Source organism: Bufo bufo, chromosome 1 (genome assembly GCF_905171765.1).
Source record: "Bufo bufo chromosome 1, aBufBuf1.1, whole genome shotgun sequence".
NCBI classification, from domain to species: Eukaryota; Metazoa; Chordata; class Amphibia; order Anura; family Bufonidae; genus Bufo; species Bufo bufo.
In genome coordinates this window covers 154,603,324-154,621,720 of record NC_053389.1, presented here as the reverse complement: position 1 = coordinate 154,621,720, position 18,397 = coordinate 154,603,324, and the positions used below count along the sequence as shown (strand labels likewise).

The following is an 18,397-nucleotide window of genomic DNA, read 5'->3' as shown; positions in this document are numbered from 1 at the left end:
TACACATTTTTTTTTTTTTTTTTTTTTTTTTTGCATCCCCTCTATAATATACCGTTGCCGCCCTGAAACATCCAAGTACACACTACGGGAGGGAGGGAGGGAGATGCTGGCTCTCTGCTCCTAAAATGGCGGGCGCTGACCTGCCTCACCACTACTTCAGCCTGCCGCTCCCCGCCCCTTTCTAGCTCCTCCCCCCTTTTCCTGCACTCATCCACTTAACCCTTACCTTCCCTGACCCTTGCTCACAAAACCCCTCATGCCGGCCTCCCCTGAAGCGTGCCGCTTCGTCCGGCCTCACTTGAGTAGGGTTATTGGCTACGCTCGGGTCCACTACCCCATCATTTAGCTAACTAACCTTCCCCATTTCCTCTCCCAATAACCACACACAGCCACTGTTTGGATTAAATCGGCCACAGCAGCCGTCTTTTATTAAATAATATAAATAACATGAATAAACATAACACTTGATATAACAATGACATATATATATAAATATATACATGTCTAACTGACGAGGGGGGTCCTAGAAGCCGCCTAACTGCACCTTAAACGACCACAAACCACCACGGCAATTCCATCTTGCCCCCAGCCGCGTACCACAAGCTCGGGGACACCAACTGACGGACGCCATACCAAGCCAACCAGGTGCCCCAACTCTGAGAGTCCAGCCCCACCATTGAGGCCCTCTCATTCACCGTTACCATCCAGTAGCCCCAGCTTCTATGACCTCCCCCCGCCAACAACGCGCAGCTTGACAGCCCTTAAGCTCGCGCGTTCCGCCACACCCGGAGGGCTGTTTCAATACCTCCCTGCAAGTCCAGTGACCACAAATCAATGCCCACCGCATTGAGGTGGACTCCATCCTGTCTCCAAAAGCCTCCTGTTCCTGCTTCCAACTCGGGGTGCCTCACCACCACCGCCCCATGTTTGGCACAGAACCGCCCAATCACCCTGTTCAGCTTAATCCTAGCCTTATTCAGCCTTTCAACCGATCTCGCCTCCCTCCAGACCTTCCTGGGGACAATGTCCGACCACACAGTGACAACTGACGGGAAGAGGGACCACAAACGCAAAAAATCAAAACGTATATCCCTGATCAACTCTCTGCAAGGTCGGACCCCTAGGTCATTTCCCCCAACATGCAACACCAAGATATCTGGGACTCTATCTAACCTGGCTTGCCGATGAACCTCCTGCAAAACATTACCCCACACCATACCTCTGCGTCCGATCCATCTTACTATGGCTGTCCCCCGATCAAACCCCAGCTGCCGCCCATTCTGCCGAACATCCGCTCGTAATGCCCCCCAGAACACGAACGAATGGCCCAGGATCCAAACTAATAACGGGGCATCACCTGAAAAAAGAACGAGACAAACATGGTTAGACACAGCCTTAAACTGCCCCTAAACGCACATACAGCCGAAAACGCTCCGACTCCCACCTCCCAATACGCTTAATCACTTCATCTCGCACCCCCAAGCGAGCAGCCTCCGTGGCAGCACCTATCCTGAAGGAATGACCCGTAAACTTGCCAGAGTCCATTCCTAGATTACGCAAACATTTCTTGAATACCGCTATAAATTGAAATCGTGATAAAAAGGAGCCATCCTCGTGTCTGAGAATCGGTCCTGCCGCGACCCCTGCCCTTCCTTGAAAATCCCGCAAACACCGTACTGGACACAATAGACATCCCGGCACCTCAAACAATGAGACTAAATGACCCCTCCCCTCCTGATCCGTCTTTGAAAATCTCAGATAAATCAGCACCCTGTCGTCATATAACGTTACATCCTCACTCCTCAGACCCCCTTCCCGCTGCACACTTGCACACACTAACTCCCCTAAACGAAAGGCTCCGAAAAAAGCCAGAGCAAAGGCTAGTCTAAATAAGCTCACCTCCCAAGCCGAGCGACACACTCCAGCTACCTGCTCCCCTAACTGTAACAATAACGAAAAGGACACCGGTAGGCGGGAATCTTTGACACGCTGAAACCTTCTATAACCCTTCAAAATTTGTCGGACCAAAAAGGACTTAGTAATGTCCGGGGAATTCCGCAACTTGAATCCGAAAGCCAAGCCCGCCATGCAACCATTGATCTTGGCAACCGACCAACCTTGATCCTTCACGTGGCCAATGAACAGTAACAACGGAATTTCCCCGTCCAGTACCTCGACCCCTAGGTCATTACACCACTGCTGCCACCTACTCCAAGCCCTATCGTACATCCTCCACGTGCCTTCACTCAATGATGCCTGCAACAGACAAGCTACGGTACCTCCAGGATCTCCCACAACGACTCTGGACACACCAATCCGACCTGACTCGCCTCCGGGGCCAGCTGGCGAAACCGCTCCCACTGAAAACGAGAAAGTGCGTCAGCTATACAGTTAGAGGAACCAGGCACATGCACCGCAAACACCCAAGCATTAAGGGACAAACACCGGAGAACCAACTGCTGCAATAGGCAAATAACTGGGGGGGAAGAAGCCGTTACCCTGTTGATGGCTTGCACAACTCCCAAGTTGTCACAATGGAAACGAACCTTCTTGTGCCGAAACTTCTCCCCCCAGAGCGTGACTGCCAACACAATGGGGAAGAGTTCCAACAATGCCACGTTTTTTACCCACCCTTTTCGTACCCAGGACTCAGGCCACCGACCCGCACACCACTGCCCTTCACAGTACGCCCCAAAACCCGCTCCACCCGCAGCATCCGTAAACAATTCGAAATCAAACGCATCAACCACCCCCCCCATAACTAATGCTCTGCCATTAAACTGTTTTAAAAAGGAATCCCAAACTTTCAAATCCCCTTTCAACTCCCTGCCTAGTCTAATAAAATGGTGGGGAGACACCACCCCTCCTGTCGCCGAAGCCAACCTCCTACTAAAAATGCGGCCCATAGGTAGGATTCTGCATGCAAAATTTAATTTGCCCAACAAAGACTGCAGGTCCCGCAGACGAATCTTTTTTGCTGTCAATGCCGCCGCCACCTCTGTTCTTAAATCTGACACTTTGTCTACTGGTAGCCTACACTCCATCCGCTGTGTATCTATGACAATACCCAAAAAACTTAGCTCAGTAGCCGGCCCCACCGTTTTGTCCACCGCTAACGGGACTCCAAAACACTCAAAAACAGACTGTAATGTGGATAACAACAACGAACAAACCCTGGATCCCCCCGGCCCCAAACACAGGAAATCATCCAAATAATGAATGACAGAGTGACAACCTGATTCCTGAACCACCACCCACTCCAGAAAAGAACTGAAACGCTCAAAATATGCACACGATATTGAACAGCCCATTGGCAAACACCTATCCACAAAATAAGCGCCATTCCAAAAACAACCCAGTAAATACAAACTATCCGGGTGAACTGGCAACAACCGAAATGCCGCTTCAATGTCACATTTTGCCAACAGGGTACCCGGACCCAGCTTCCTTACCCACTCCACAGCCGCATCAAAGGAGGCATAAACCACAGAACAAAGTTCCGGGTCAATGCCCTCATTGACCGACGCACCCTTAGGGAATGATAAATGGTGGATGAGCCTAAATTTATTAGGCTCCTTCTTAGGGATCAAACCCAAAGGGGAAACTCGCAAGTTACTGATGGGTGATGTAACAAACGGACCATCCATCCTCCCTAGGGAAACCTCTTTAGCTAACTTTCCTGTCACTATGTCCGGGAACTGCAATGCCGAGCGCAAATTCTTCCGCTTCTCTAAGACTGGTAACGGGTGTGAAGGTATATGAAAACCGAACTTAAACCCTGAATACAAAAATTCAGCTAACTCCTGGTTCGGATATCTATTTAGATGCCCCACCATCCTTTCCACTCGCACTGGGGTCTGCCCCTTTTGCAAAACTATCCCCCCCCCTTTGTCTACCCCCTCTAAAACATCTGCTAGCCCCATGGCCCCCGCCACACACGGAACATTCATGCCTAAATTTGCATTTTTGGCCGAATTTGCAACTTCCCTCATTGAAAAGGAAGCAGTATCCTCTTCCAACTGGGGGCGTCCCTGTACCTTGCTGTACCCCAACCCCTGACTCACTCCGAAAGGACTGACCACTCCTACCTGGCGCTGTCACCCTCATCCATAACGCAATGTCCTTATGGTCCCATCTCATATTAGGACGGACCGCTTTCCTCTGACGAAACTGCTCGTCATACCGTAACCACCCGGAACCCCCATACACTCTATAGGCTTCCCCAATAGCATCCAGATAGCAAAATAAAGGGGAACAGCATTCCGGACTCTTCTCCCCAATCACACTTGCCAAAATAGCAAAGGCCTGTAGCCAATTACTAAATGACCTAGGGATAAGGCGATAGCGACGCTTATCATCATCCTCCTTTCTTACTCCATCCTTTTTTACCACATCAAGGTTGAACCGCTCCAACGGAAGCAGCGAAAAAATTTCTATATACTCTCCCTTCCAAATTTTCTCACGCACCTCCGTTTTCAAATGCGCTCCCAGGGGACCCTCAAAGCAAACATACACCTCCCCTTTTGCGGCGTCATCTAATCTGGGCCTATCCTCCTCACCTCCCGCCTGCGTCTGCACTGACACTGATTCGGCTACACCCGTGCTATTGGCCACTGCTACATTACTATTGTTAGCGGTCGCCGGTACATTGCTATTTTCTGCCCCCAACCCCCACGCTGCTAAGGGGGTAGCCCCCGTTGCCCCCCTATCCTGACTAACCCCAGCTAAACCACACAGCAAGCGCCCCAAACCACCGATAATAGCACTATTGCTCCCCCCCCGCCCCAGGCGCCACATTAAATATAGATAACAGTGTTCCCAGTGATGTCTCACCTAGCTGCCCGGGTGCTGTGAACCCGGCAGCCGCAGGTCCTGATTCCTGACGGACGACTCCTGGATCCACGACGTTCCTTTGATGGGTACTTGCGCTGTTCGCCGGCAGCACCCCGGCCGGATCACTGCTGGGTGCGTTAGGGATGGCTCCGGGACGCCCTCTGTCCTCAACGGTGTCAGGACCAGTAGCGAACTGTCCGCCCTCAGGAAATGGCCTGCGCAACTCCCTGTCCTCCATATAAGCATCTGCACGCCTGTCTTCATGCCCAAAAGGCCTGCTCTGGGGCGGGGAGCCGTCCAGAACAGCCTCGTCCTCCTCCTCTGTAAGAAGCGCATCATGGCAAGGCCTGCGCCCGTCCCTGGCACCTACAGGCGCAGCCTCGTGTGCCACTGAAAGGGGCTCATCCTGTAAGGGCCTGCGCCGGGCCGCCCTGGCCGACCGCGCAGCCCCGCTGCTGCCTCTGCTGCCACTACCTCTCCCACGCTGAGCAGGCCTCCGACTCCTGGGGACAGGAGGGGATCCTGCAGAACCAGGTCCTGACTCCCCTGTTGCTGGCGCGATGGGCTGAGGGGGAGGCCCCACAGCCTCTGGAGGGTCCCGCCGGACATATGGATTCCTCCCACGCCGGGAGGCCGCAGTAGCCTTAGAATGCTCCCGGCGTGGAGGGTCCCTTGTGGGGCTCCTGACACGGCGCCGGACCCGGGGGGGTAAATCAGGGCTCAGGCGCGCCGGCGGCCGTACCCGCCGCGGCCGTGTAGCTGCTGGAGTAGGGCTAGACGTACCCACCTCCGCCCCCCCTAGCAATGCGGTCACCTGCTGCTCCAGCCAGTCGCTGCCCCTGGTGTCCGCCGCTTCCCTCAAGCGCCGCAGCATCACCTCCACTGCTTCTGCCATTGCTGAATCCGATGCTGCAGTTCAGAAGATGTTGGCTCTCTGCCAGATGCTGGCTCTCTGCTCCTAAAATGGCGGGCGCTGACCTGCCTCACCACTACTTCAGCCTGCCGCTCCCCGCCCCTTTCTAGCTCCTCCCCCCTTTTCCTGCACTCATCCACTTAACCCTTACCTTCCCTGACCCTTGCTCACAAAACCCCTCATGCCGGCCTCCCCTGAAGCGTGCCGCTTCGTCCGGCCTCACTTTTCTTCAATTGGTCTATATTTAAAATCTTAGAACATTTTTCACTGACTGTTTATTCTGCCTCTCAGGGAATCCATCGGAGAGCTATTCTGAAATTTCAATCTGTAGCCCTTCACATTTACTTTCCTAGTGGCTCATAGTCTAAACAGCTAGATTGTTACTTAAATGAGTGTTTTTGAGCATTAGCAGCTCCTGTGAGCAGCTGTTGTCTGAAATTCCCAATTATGCTTGAGAAGCAGTGACCTGTAGATTAGAATTTTATTCATGGAAATGGTTTTTCGGTTACCCGGCACCCAAGGGGCAGATGTAAATTACAATTATCTACATACCTGCTGCATACCTGTCATTCAGGGGCTGTAGCTCCCAAGGTTTAATGGGCAATGACTTCACCTGCTCCAATAACTTGCGCTGAAGTCAATAAGACCATGGCCCTTCAGTTCTGTTATAAAATACCCGGCTGCATATAAAAAAAGAAGCATGTAACCAATACATCAGAATGGTTCCTAAGGCAGGCGACAGATAAACACTGCCAAGAAATAAAATAAGAAAAGACTGATAACAGGAAATGATAGATTGCATTGTCGTTACTATTATCATCTCCCTTTTTCGAACTTGACATTTCCTTCTGATGTAAAAGCCTTTTACTGGTCTCAGCTGCAAGAAACAACCTCTATTGTCCCAAAAGAAGTCAAAGGCCAGGCAGGTAATTGTGTGTGTATGTACGAGAGCCCTGTGTGCAATGACACAACTAAGCTCCAGAGAAACTTGCTCTGGTTTCATCTCATATCCTTCGGGGAAAGCACTTAAAAAAAAAATGTTCAGGCCTTTCGGCAAAAGCAATTTGTGGCCTTGCTACAGTGATGGAAAACAAACGACCAGATAGTGGCAATTATGTTACATAGGATAGGAATGATCTGGGTCAGAAGGCAATTGGTGGAATAATTTAACAAATCGATTTAATGTTGATGACCTATCCTGAGGATAGGCCATCAATATCTGAGCAGAACCATTACATTTATCAGTAGAAACTTTTTTTAAATCTTTATTTATTTTCAGAAATTACAAAATTACACATAGATACCAAAATACTGATCCCCCATTCTCCCGACCCCACCAGCCCCTTTCAAAAATTAGACCCCTAAATCAACTGGAGGAGAGGTTTCACATCCAGGGGTGTAGCTATAGGGGGTGCAGAGCCTGAGGGGGTCCAAAGACCCTTGTGACGCATAAGACACCAGTATTATAGAAAGTGCATGCTGGCCAAGTTACACCTCGGGCTGGAGGGAAGAGGTTAGGTCAAGAATTTGGCATTGGTGGCATTTCAATGTTTGCCTCAGGCAGCACGAAGGCTATGTGCTTCCCTGCCCCTCGCCACAAAGCACTGGGGGAAGGGGGGCCCAAGCTGAACTCTTGCATCAGGGCCCAAGAGCCTTTAGCTACGTCCCTGTTCACATCAATGCAAATTACCCCATAATTTATCTCATCAATATCATCATCAGTATCAGTAGAAACGTTAGTCAGTAGGTATTACGGTGGCAACATGCCCTTATGATGAATTTGCATTGTATGGATCCATTGCATGCTTTACATGCTTCATTCGAATTTAGGAGGTATTAAACAGTGATATGCAGAGTGCCTACAGGTCCATAAGATGGAGTTGTAGAGGATGCTGTCCCAGAGGCTCCTTGTACACGACATGTGCATGGCATTTTATGTTTATCTCCCTCCTTCAAGTCCATGAAAAGCAGTTTAAAAAGATATTCCTATGTATTGCAGATCCATAGCTACTGACACTTAACATACCGTTTTATCGTGAAACAAGCTTGAGTAGCCTTCCAGTACTGTCTTCTGTCTGGATCTTTTATGATTCCTATGATTGTCTCCATTCATCTTGACAATAGCCATCTACCATCCCTATAATTTCACACTATCACATTCGTTGCATTTCCATATTTACAGTAACCTAAAAGGGTTGTGCCAAGTTATTCTCTATGCACAGGATAGGGGATAACTAGCTGATTGCTGGGTGTCTGACCGCCGGGATCCCCACTGATCATGAGAATGGGGTCCTGTTTTCCCGTGCAGCAGGTCGTACATGCGCACTGCCGTGCCATTAATTCGCTATGGGAGCACGGGCATAGCCAAGTACAGCGATCAGAAATGTATCCCCTATCCTGTGAATAGATAACTTAAAAACTTGGCACAACCCCTTTACATTACATTTCTACACTCTTCTTAGAACAGTCTTTCCATCTTCATTTGAAAGGGGTTTTCAGGGAGGTTTCAAATACCATATTTTTCAGACTATAAGACACACCAAAGCATAAGATGCACCCATGATTAGAAGCACAAAAATAGAAAACTCAATTTTCACTGTATATATCCTATGGTGATATACAGTTGATATGGTACAGACCCCCTGATTAGGCCAGCAACAGTGCTTTATCACATTGCCAACCACAGTGCCCTATCACATTAGTAGCCTTAATGCTCCCTGACTATGCCAGCCACAGTGCCTCATCACATCAGCAGCCATAATGCACCCTGACTATGCCAGTCTCAGTGCCCCCTGGTTATGCCAGGCACAGTGCCTCATCACATTGTCAGCCACAGTGTTTCATCACAGTGCCCCCATTTTATGCCAGCCACAGATTGCTATGATTTTTAGGGACACCCTTGCCTAAGCTTACCCTGTCAGAAGCAGTAGTAGAAGTCTGGAATTACTGGCATGGATATGCCCCATTCACAGCATGAAGGAGGAGCATGGCTACAAAGATCCTGGCAGGGCAGACTCTGCACACAGTTACTCTGCTTAGTGTATCAATGTGTGTGTTATTTGCACACTAAACAGTCACACTTCACAGAAATGTGTGTGTAAGAATTGACCAGATTTTTTTTATTAATTTTAATTTTTAATTTATTTTTAATTAATTAAATATATATATATTTTTTTGAATGAACAAGACCAGAAGTTGTAAAAAAACAAAAACAAAGAATCAGTACCCGCCTCCACTGATTCACTGCTGCTTCCGTTTTACCACTGCCTTGGTCTCCACTGCTCTCCTTGTCCAGGCTTGACACAGCCACAAGGCCTGCTTAGAAAATGTTCAGCTAAGCTTGGCTGCTCAGCTGCCCCAGGCTTGGGAACTTCCGTTTTGATGTCACTGCAGCAGTGACCTGCTCCCTTTGCGTCCAGTGATCATTTGACATGACACAAGCGAAGCAGGTCACAGAGATTGGCTTCAGCTGCGTCAAAATGGAAGTTTAGATCCTGGTAGCGCAGAGGCCAGGCAGAGAAGGAGCGGAGTGCCAGTTCTGGGAAGCACGTAAGTATGCCTTTCTTCACAGGTCTGCCCAACAGGAGGGGTATAGCAACGCGCCACCCCTCAAAGGTGCACAAACACTTTAAGGGATTATTCCTATATAATTATAAATGAAGGACCTGAACTCCACCCTTTTACTTTTAAACCGTTCCTTTTACTCTCAGAATTGACAGAAAGAATTATCACATACTTATAAAAGTTGTCCTATGCACACATATTCAGAGGTCATGGCCGAGGAAACGCACACTGAAAGCATTATAGACACAGGAAACACCTCAGGGGCTTGTAATCAATGATAAGACGAGAAATCATTTTTCATCCTCTGGCCATGGTACTGGCCATTTTTATGAGAGGTACCCGGAGATGTGACATTATTTAATTTATACCTCCTACTACATCAAAATGAATGCCCAGCTACTGACAGCCTATATGATAATGTGACTGCTAAACCTTATCATAAAGCACCTAAGAAGAAGAACTGAATAAATCCATGCAGCATATAATCCATGATGGAATGGATTGAAAATATTCTTCACGGGATAACCCCATTTATGATATGACCAGATTGTACAAAATATAAACAAAAATTAACAGTTCCCTTCAGTAACTCATGTAGTGCTGCACCTGGTCCATACACAATACGGGGGCTATAAGCACGGTGTGCATACTTCATATATACCTGTATACATATATATATATATATATATATATATATATACACACAGCAGTTTCTCTTCTTCACCCTACCTACCATTGGCCACCACCTGGGGTACTTGCTACTGGAGCTTCCTTGTGGACATGTCATATAGTGGCATCTGTCACTCATAGGATCCAACTGTGAAAATGGGTGCCATTGTATAGAGCAGCATAGTTTACTACGCAATTCTTCTAATTTTTTTTGCACAAAATGTAATGTATTCAAGGTAGGACACCCTTTAGACTGCATCTGACTAGTAGACCCCTAAGGACACGTTTAGAGTGTAGCATCAAGACCATTCTCTCCTCTAGTTCCTTGCGTCGAGACTCAGACTTTTCCAGGGCTTCTTTTAGCTTCTGGAACTCTTCCTTCATGGTCTGCATTTCTTTCTCTGTCTCTGCACTTTTGAGAAGAGGCTTTATCTTGAAGTAAAGCTTCATCCATGGCTATTTTTTGACACCCATGAATGCTCTGATATTCCACTGGATTACTAAAAGGGCATCTCTGGAAAAAATAAGTCATGATTTAAAAGGATTTTGAAGGGGGGCGGAGCTAACCAATGGCCGGGTAAGACGTGCTTTACCTCGGCTCCCGACCGACTCCAACTTTACAGCCTGACAGGACACCATCCGCTTCGCTGACCACATGACAGGTCGCAGGAGGAGACCCACATCGACGCCCGCTCCGACACACCGCAAAACGGGAGCGATTTCCCGCTTCTTCGTCCCTTCCAGCCAGACAGACGCTCACCGAGGGGAAGACAATTCTCCCAAGATGGCGGCTAGACAGGTTAGAGCGGCGTCCCCCACGCACCATGAAGACTCAGGCCCACAAGCCCCAGAGTCACCGCAGCAGCTGAGGGGTACACCTACCGGTTCGCCGGCATCCTATGCTGCGGCAGCAAGCTCCGGCTCGTCGGCGGCTTCATCTCCGCCATATACAGGGTCGTCCTCAGCAGCACCTCAGGGACATTCTTCTAGAGGTCGCTGCTCCCAGACCTCGATCTTGGAGTCAGGGGCATCCATAACCCCACAGAGAGAGGATGAGGACTGGGATTGGAAGGTTCACCTCAAATCCCTCCCCACCAGGCATGAAATAGATGCCTTATTTTCCAGGCTGGAAACTTCTCATAAAAGAGATATGGAGGCCTTGCAGCATGACTTGAAGCAGGTGGGTCAGAGGGTGGAGGAGGCAGAATCCATGCAAGAGCAAGTACTGGGGGTCCTGGAGTCACACCAACAAGTCATCCAGACACACTCTGCTCAGATCCAAGATATCATCACACATCTGGACGATATTGAAAATAGAAATAGGAGGAATAACCTACGCATTAGGGGCCTTCCTGAAGATATTTTACCACAAGATCTTGAGAAATGGGCCACTTCCTTCTTCAATACATTGATGTCCAGAGAACCAGGACAATCTCTTGAAATAGATCGTATCCACAGAGCCCTTGGTCCTAAACTAAGCGATCCTAATCGCCCCAGAGATGTCATATGCCGTATACATTTCTTTAAAGATAAAGAGGCCATCTTGAAAGCTGCCAGATCTGCAAGCAAAATCATGCATGCTGACAAAGAAGTCATCATTCTACAGGATCTAGCCAGGCGTACCTTGCAGCTACGCAAAGCACTGAAACCGTTACTGACAGCACTCAAAGCCAAGGACATTCCTTACAGATAGGGATATCCATTTCAATTGTCCGCTACTAAAGAAGGGAGGTCAGCTGTATTCAGATCCCTTGATGACCTCGCCAACCTCTGTGCAGTGTTTGATATCCCGCTTTTGGAGTTGCCGGATTGGCCTAGTCCGAAGCAACCCATTCCCATCCCACAGAGGGAAAGATGGCAGACGACCTCACCTAAGCAGAAGAGGATCTCTAGACGTGAGCCTAACCCTAACGATTGACTGTTGGGATATTCTCGCTCACCCACCTGAGGGGACCTACACCCTCCTGTTGCCTTTATTGTTCTATACTGTTATAGAAATTATGTGCATACCATTTTCTTATGTATAGGTCTCCTAGACCTATACACACACCTGTCCTGTTATATATTCAGCAAATGTTATTCCTGCGTTATTATAAGTTGGAGTCCAGTAAGGAGACGGTTGGTCCTTGCTTTCTCCCCACCCCACTTAGGGACCGCAGCACACACCGCTGCGAAAGACCTCAGTCGTCACCTAGCACCCTTGGAACCGACGATGTTGGTTCTTCCAAATAAGATTTATATGCTTTATATGTGCACTGCTCTGTGTTTAATTGTTCCCCTTGTTGTCTTCCCTCCCTAATGTGTCTTTCCCCATACCCCTACTACATTTCTGATAGTATTGACAGAATCTGGGAGATTATGCTTCCCTCTCACTAATATTCCTCAAAATGGCACCCATATCGTTTTGCACTTTTAATGTCAGGGGTTTCAATAAACCCGAGAAGCGAAGTCAGATTTTATACAACCTCCATAAGAAGAGAGTTATGATTGCTATGATTCAGGAGACTCACTTTAAAGCAGGCGCCGTTCCCAAATATGCCAACCGTTATTATCAGAATTGGTTTCATGGTCCTAATCCCACTAGCAGATCAGGGGGAGTCTCTATAGGACTCCACAAATCATTTAGCCATACAGTTTTATCCTCTGAGATAGACCTAAAGGGCAGGTTTGTTTTCATTAAGCTCTCTGTGGATCATTCTGTTATAACTGTAGCTAATGTCTATTTTCCTAACCAGGGACAAACAACTTTTGGATCCAAGATCCTGAAAAAACTATCCAAATTTGCAGATGGTTCCCCGATCATACTTGGAGGCGATTTCAACCTTGTGATGGACCCACTGCTGGACTCCTCATCTGGTAAGTCCTCGATCTCCCCGAGTTCTCTGCGCAGTTTTAAATCCGAGCTCATGGCACTTCGCCTGGTGAATTTATGGCGCATTTTGCATCCAGGTGTCAGGGATTATAGCTTCCACTCTCCAATCCATAATAGTTATGGTAGACTCGATCACATCTTTATATCTCAACAACTGCTGGACTCTGGGCCTAAATGCTCTATTGACACTCGCCTGTGGTCTGATCATGCACCGGTGTGTGGCATTATTTCTTCCCAACCTTCTTACCCCCGGCCCTTCTCATGGAGACTGAATGATAACCTGCTATCAGATGTAGCCTGCCTAGCAGACATCCGGAAAGCTATTACCAACTTTACTAATGATCATCTAACGGATATGACCGCCCCCCCTATTAAATGGGAGGCCCTCAAATGCGTGCTTAGAGGGGTGTTTATTTCACATGGCTCCAGGTTGAAGAAGGAACGCTCCCATAAATTGAAATCTCTTCTATCTGACCTTGCCATAAAAGAAAACCTAAACAAAAATTCCCCTACTGACCCCTTAAAATCAGACATTTCTTTAGTTCAACATCAAATATTGCAGATCCTAGACCAAAAATCATTATGTTTTAGAGATAAAATTAGACACGGGTTCTTTGAATATGGTAATAAATGTGGAAGCTGGCTAGCTAGGGCCTTACATCCCCGAACTGCTTTGACTCACGTGCCATCAATTAATACAGGTACTGGAAGCTCTGTACACAACCCAGTAGATATCACAGCGGAATTTCAATCCTATTATGCATCCTTATATAATTTACCAGCATCCGCTCTCTCACGAGAATCCCTTAGTGATGAAACTCGTGAATACATAACCCAATTTGGCCCTACACCTATATCTGACGAGGATACAGCCAAGTTGGAGGATGATTTCACCCTCCCTGAACTAGAATCTGTGATCAAGAACCTGAAGAATGGGAAATCCCCAGGCCCTGATGGATTGACCTCACGGTTCTATAATATCCTCCGAGAGGATCTTACACACTTATTGGTTGAAACTTTTAATTCCATCTCACCAGATTGTCCATTTACACGACAGGCACTCCAGGCACATATCACAGTCATCCCCAAACCAGGCAGGGACCCAGCGTCATGCTCTAATTACAGGCCTATCTCCTTGCTCAATGTGGATCTCAAAATGTATGCCAAGCTTTTGGCTCTGAGGCTCCATTCCCACATTCCAGGTTGTATACACAAAGAGCAAGTAGGATTTGTACCTAGACGAGAAGCCCGAGATAATACACTTAAAACGATAGGGCTGATAGCGAGAGCACAACAAACCAAAATTCCACTATGCCTTCTCGCTGTAGACGCTGAGAAGGCGTTTGATAGGGTGAGCTGGCGGTTCCTGGAGGAGACCCTACGCCACGTTGGCCTAGGAGACAAAATGATCTATAGGATATTAGCTCTTTATTCCTCCCCTTCAGCCTGTGTTCGTGTTAATGGACTTCTTTCTGCACCTTTTGAGATCCGGAATGGAACACGTCAAGGGTGCCCCTTGTCGCCCTTTTTATACACTCTTGTGATGGAATCCCTGGCTAATGCTCTTCGGGCAAAACCCTTCCATCTCGGGTCTCAAGCTTGGTAATAAAGAGCACAAACTGTCCCTGTTCGCAGATGACCTGCTTATTTACTTAACTTCTCCCAGGATTGGCCTGCCCTCGATTCTTCGTGAATTTGATCTTTTTGGGCGCCTTAGTAACTTTAAAGTCAATGTGCAGAAATCAGAGATTTTAAACATAAACATGCCCCAACGGGAAGCAGATTCCTTAAGGGACTCTTTCTCCTTTAAGTGGACCTCCCAACATATTAAATATTTAGGAGTACATATCCCAGCCAACTTGACACATGTTTTTAAACTTAACTATCTACCTTTGCTTAGAGCTATTGAATCCAGTTTCCATAAATGGACTTCACTCCAGATTTCTTGGTTTGGGAGGATTAATGTGGTGAAAATGGACATTTTACCGCGTCTTCTATATTTGTTTCAGACGATCCCATGTAAAATCCCTTTAACCTATTTTGCTAAGATCAGGAGAATGGTATCGGTTTTTGTATGGAAAGCACCCAGAGCTAGACTAAGTTATAGCTTAATATCCCGTTCTAAAGCTCTGGGGGGTACGGGACTACCAAATTTTAGCTCATATTATAAAGCGACAATCATGAATTGTGTGCTTGATCTATGTCACAACCGCTCTACTAAACTATGGGTAGAAATTGAGCATGAAATGGCACCACATTTAGCCACTGGAATCTTTTGGTTGTCCCCTACCTCCTTGAATTCATTATCTAATTCGCAATCCCCGATGCTTCTATATTCCTTGGCTAGGTCCTGGGCTAAATTTGCGGTTAAACTTGGCCTTATACATTCTCCTGGTCCTCTCACGACACTCACGGGTCATACAGATCTCCCCACAGGCTTGAGTCAACTCCCAGCTTTAGGAGACCAGAATAGACAACCAATCAAATTAATAGACATATATAAACAGAATGGTTTACTCCCTTTGGAGGATCTTTCACACATTATTCCTGCAGGCCCTGGGCGTTGGCTCCTCTACTTTCAGTTGCGAAGCTTCATTAAATCTCTGATACCTGGATCGCGGTCATGTCCCCCCTTAACTGAATTTGAAAAGATGTGCACAGCGAGGTCAGCTCCTGATCATGCTATATCTCATTTATATGCCATGTTGAACTCTGGGGAGAAAGAGGACTCTTCCACAGGCACCCAGGGAACTAAACTCAAATTCATGTCTGATTGGGAATCGGAACTGGGATCCACCTTCTCTGTAGACCAATGGTCTAGATCTCTCCTCTTCACTCACAAATTAACTGTGTCTTGTAATTTACAGGAACTCAACTATAAAATCCTTAGCAGATGGTATAGGACCCCAGTGCGATTACACCAATTTTATCCTCAGGTTTCTGATGCATGTTGGAGATGTCTTAGTGCAAGGGGATCCATGACTCATATTTGGTGGGACTGCCCGGGGGTAGCCCCACTGTGGCGGGAGATCTTTGACTTATATAATTTCTTATACAAAGCTACTATTACACCCTCACCTGCGTTAGCTCTTCTATCCATGTTCTCAGGGCGGATCTCACAGATTAAGAAGGGCGCCCTCCGATTGTTTATCCTTGCTATGAGACAGATAATTCCCCGTCAATGGAGGTCTACAGAGAGTCTTTTGAGAGTGACCTGGTCTAACGCCCTAGATTCACTAGTTCATATGGAAGAATTAGGCGCTAGGGATTCAGGATCTGCTACAGCCTTTTGGGGGACTTGGAACCCATGGAATCAATTTCGTACCTCCACATCTTTCCATGATTGGTTGACAACAGGTATTGTCCCCGGTAATAGCTCCTAAATAATACACTAAGCAGAATCTCCTATCCTATCCTATACACCCTCTCCCCCCCCCCCCTTCCTTTTGTGTATGTCTTGTTTTGGTCTGTCACGTCTTGTGATGTCTTCCTGGTCTTATGTGGTTACTAGTCTGGAAGTTAGATAATAAATGCCGTGTATGCTCTTAGATTCATCTCTGGAAGCCCCAACGGTACTAATGCTTGAAATTTTGTTCCGTAAGACTAATTATTGAATGTAATACTACCTCAGACTTATTGGAATGTCCAGTTCTCGACCTTGTACTTTACTGTTTTGTATACTCATTGGATATATTTATACATTATTCAATTATACGATTTAATAAAATAATGATTGAACCGTAGAGTGTAGCATCAAAAGCTTTCCCAGTGTACACACTAAACATATGGCGTAAATAGTGAATGTTGTAACGGGAAAAAATATATATATTGGCCCCCCAAAAAATAAGAATTTTGAATAAAAGTGATTTAAAAAAGTCTTGTACCCAAAATAAAGCCACACCTCACAAATAATCTCTTTACCATATTTCAATACAAGAAAAATTAAATGGTGTCATAAAATATTACTTGTCTTGCTAAAATATAAGCCCTCATACATCACAACAGAAAATTAAAAAAGTTATGGCTCTTGGGAGATGGGAATAAAAAAAAAATGCAAAAAAGAGCACAGTAGGTGGAATTCACACCACTTCAAACTCCATTATATAAAATAGCTGTGCCCAAAAGACAGAGCTAAAGAGCAGTTGAAATTTAAATGGGTTATCCGAGACTAAAAAATGTCCTCCATATGCCCAGGCCCCTCACACTCAATCTACTTACCTGGCTCCCCGCACCGCCTCAGCTGCTTCTCCCCGTGCGCAGATGAAAACACCCGGGGGGGGGGGGGGGGGGGACGAGCCTCCCTAGCGTCACCCGTGATGCTATGGAGGCTCGTCCCTACCTACTATTGGCTGTACACACTCCCCCCCCCCCCCCCGACAATGGATGTTTTCACCCGCACATGGGGAGAAGCAGCTGCAGTGGTGCGGGGACCAGGAGCGGCGCAGGGATCGGGGAGCCAGGTAAGTAGATTCAGTGTGAGGGGCCCAGGCATATGGGGGACAATTTTTAGTCTCGGATAACCCCTTTAAAAGGGTTGTCCCACGAAAAGTGTTCAAACCAGCAACTTGATATGAATACTTTTGTAATTGCATGTAATTAAAAATGTAGTATAGCCATGCAATAAAATGTATCTGTATCTACCTGTCTGTTCTTTGTCTTATATCTCTGCTAAGGCGGACACACATGCTCAGTTCCATCCTTCAACTGCCTCACTGCCTCCTGGGCTATGATAGGGAGAAAGAGAAGAAAAGAACAGACATGCAATACTGGGCCCGAACCCCGGCCCCCTCCCCCCAGCCCCCCACCGCGTGTGCAGCAGAATGGACATAATAATAATAATATTTATTTATATAGCGCCACCATATTCTGCACCGCTTTACAAATTCATAGGGTTCATGCACAAAACAAAAGTAACTGGCTAATATACAACTGAAACACTAGGAGTCAGGGCCCTGCTCACAAGAGCTTACAATCTATGAGGAATTGGGGGTGACACATAAGGTAGTTGGTTGTGATAAGTAAGAATTGAGCATTATTGAACTGACAGGAGTGGTGCCGGCCGATCTGCTTCGGGTTTGGGGCTGCTAGAGGATCGAGTTCAGGACAGAGGAGTTGGTGGGGGGAGGTTTAGTCGGGGAATAGTCAGTTTAGGTATCATCCTTACATCACTAGAAGAAGGAGAAGCATACATAAATTCCAATCTTCACTTGGATTTTCCCTAAACTCTCATTACTGTATTATTCACAAACATGGCAGAAAGCTATTTTGTCACCCAGTAAAATATCTAATCATGTCACCGCAGATGCTATTTTTAGGCGCATGCTAATTTAACTAACTTAATCTCCGTCTGCTGGAGAAAGATTATTTTGAGCAGTAAAAACTGGGACATCAAATTCGTGTACTATACATTATTTTTGCAGCCAGAGTGCTCAAGCGCAACTTGCATGTGGTAAGCTGCATCCAGTCTATGGAACGGGGTACCCATGTCGGAAACGCACGTTCACTTTGACAAATCACCGGTCTCTAGACCATTAATTTCTGCTGTA

General features: G+C 47.0%; 2 protein-coding genes across 3 annotated transcripts in view; one reads left to right on the top strand and one right to left on the bottom strand.

The window, feature by feature from the left end:
* The window catches only part of LOC120999974 (CXADR like membrane protein), a 127,426-nt gene that overhangs the window by 39,203 nt on the left and 69,826 nt on the right, over positions 1 to 18,397 (top strand). The gene's annotated exons all lie outside the window — the stretch shown is intronic.
* Positions 632 to 4,948, bottom strand: LOC120999963. Of its 2 annotated transcripts, XR_005778708.1 has the most exons (3): positions 4,834 to 4,948; positions 2,280 to 2,360; positions 632 to 1,357 (listed from the first exon to the last, which is right to left on the bottom strand). XR_005778708.1 is itself a non-coding variant. In XM_040431000.1 (2 exons), the coding sequence occupies exons 1-2, from the start codon at positions 3,990 to 3,992 to the stop codon at positions 1,340 to 1,342; spliced, it is 1,731 nt and encodes a 576-aa protein (XP_040286934.1). In that variant the 5' UTR covers positions 3,993 to 4,748; the 3' UTR covers positions 632 to 1,339. The 2 variants fall into 2 exon arrangements, 1 of the variants encoding a protein (XP_040286934.1); XM_040431000.1 differs by lacking the exon at positions 4,834 to 4,948 and having other exon boundaries at positions 2,280 to 4,748.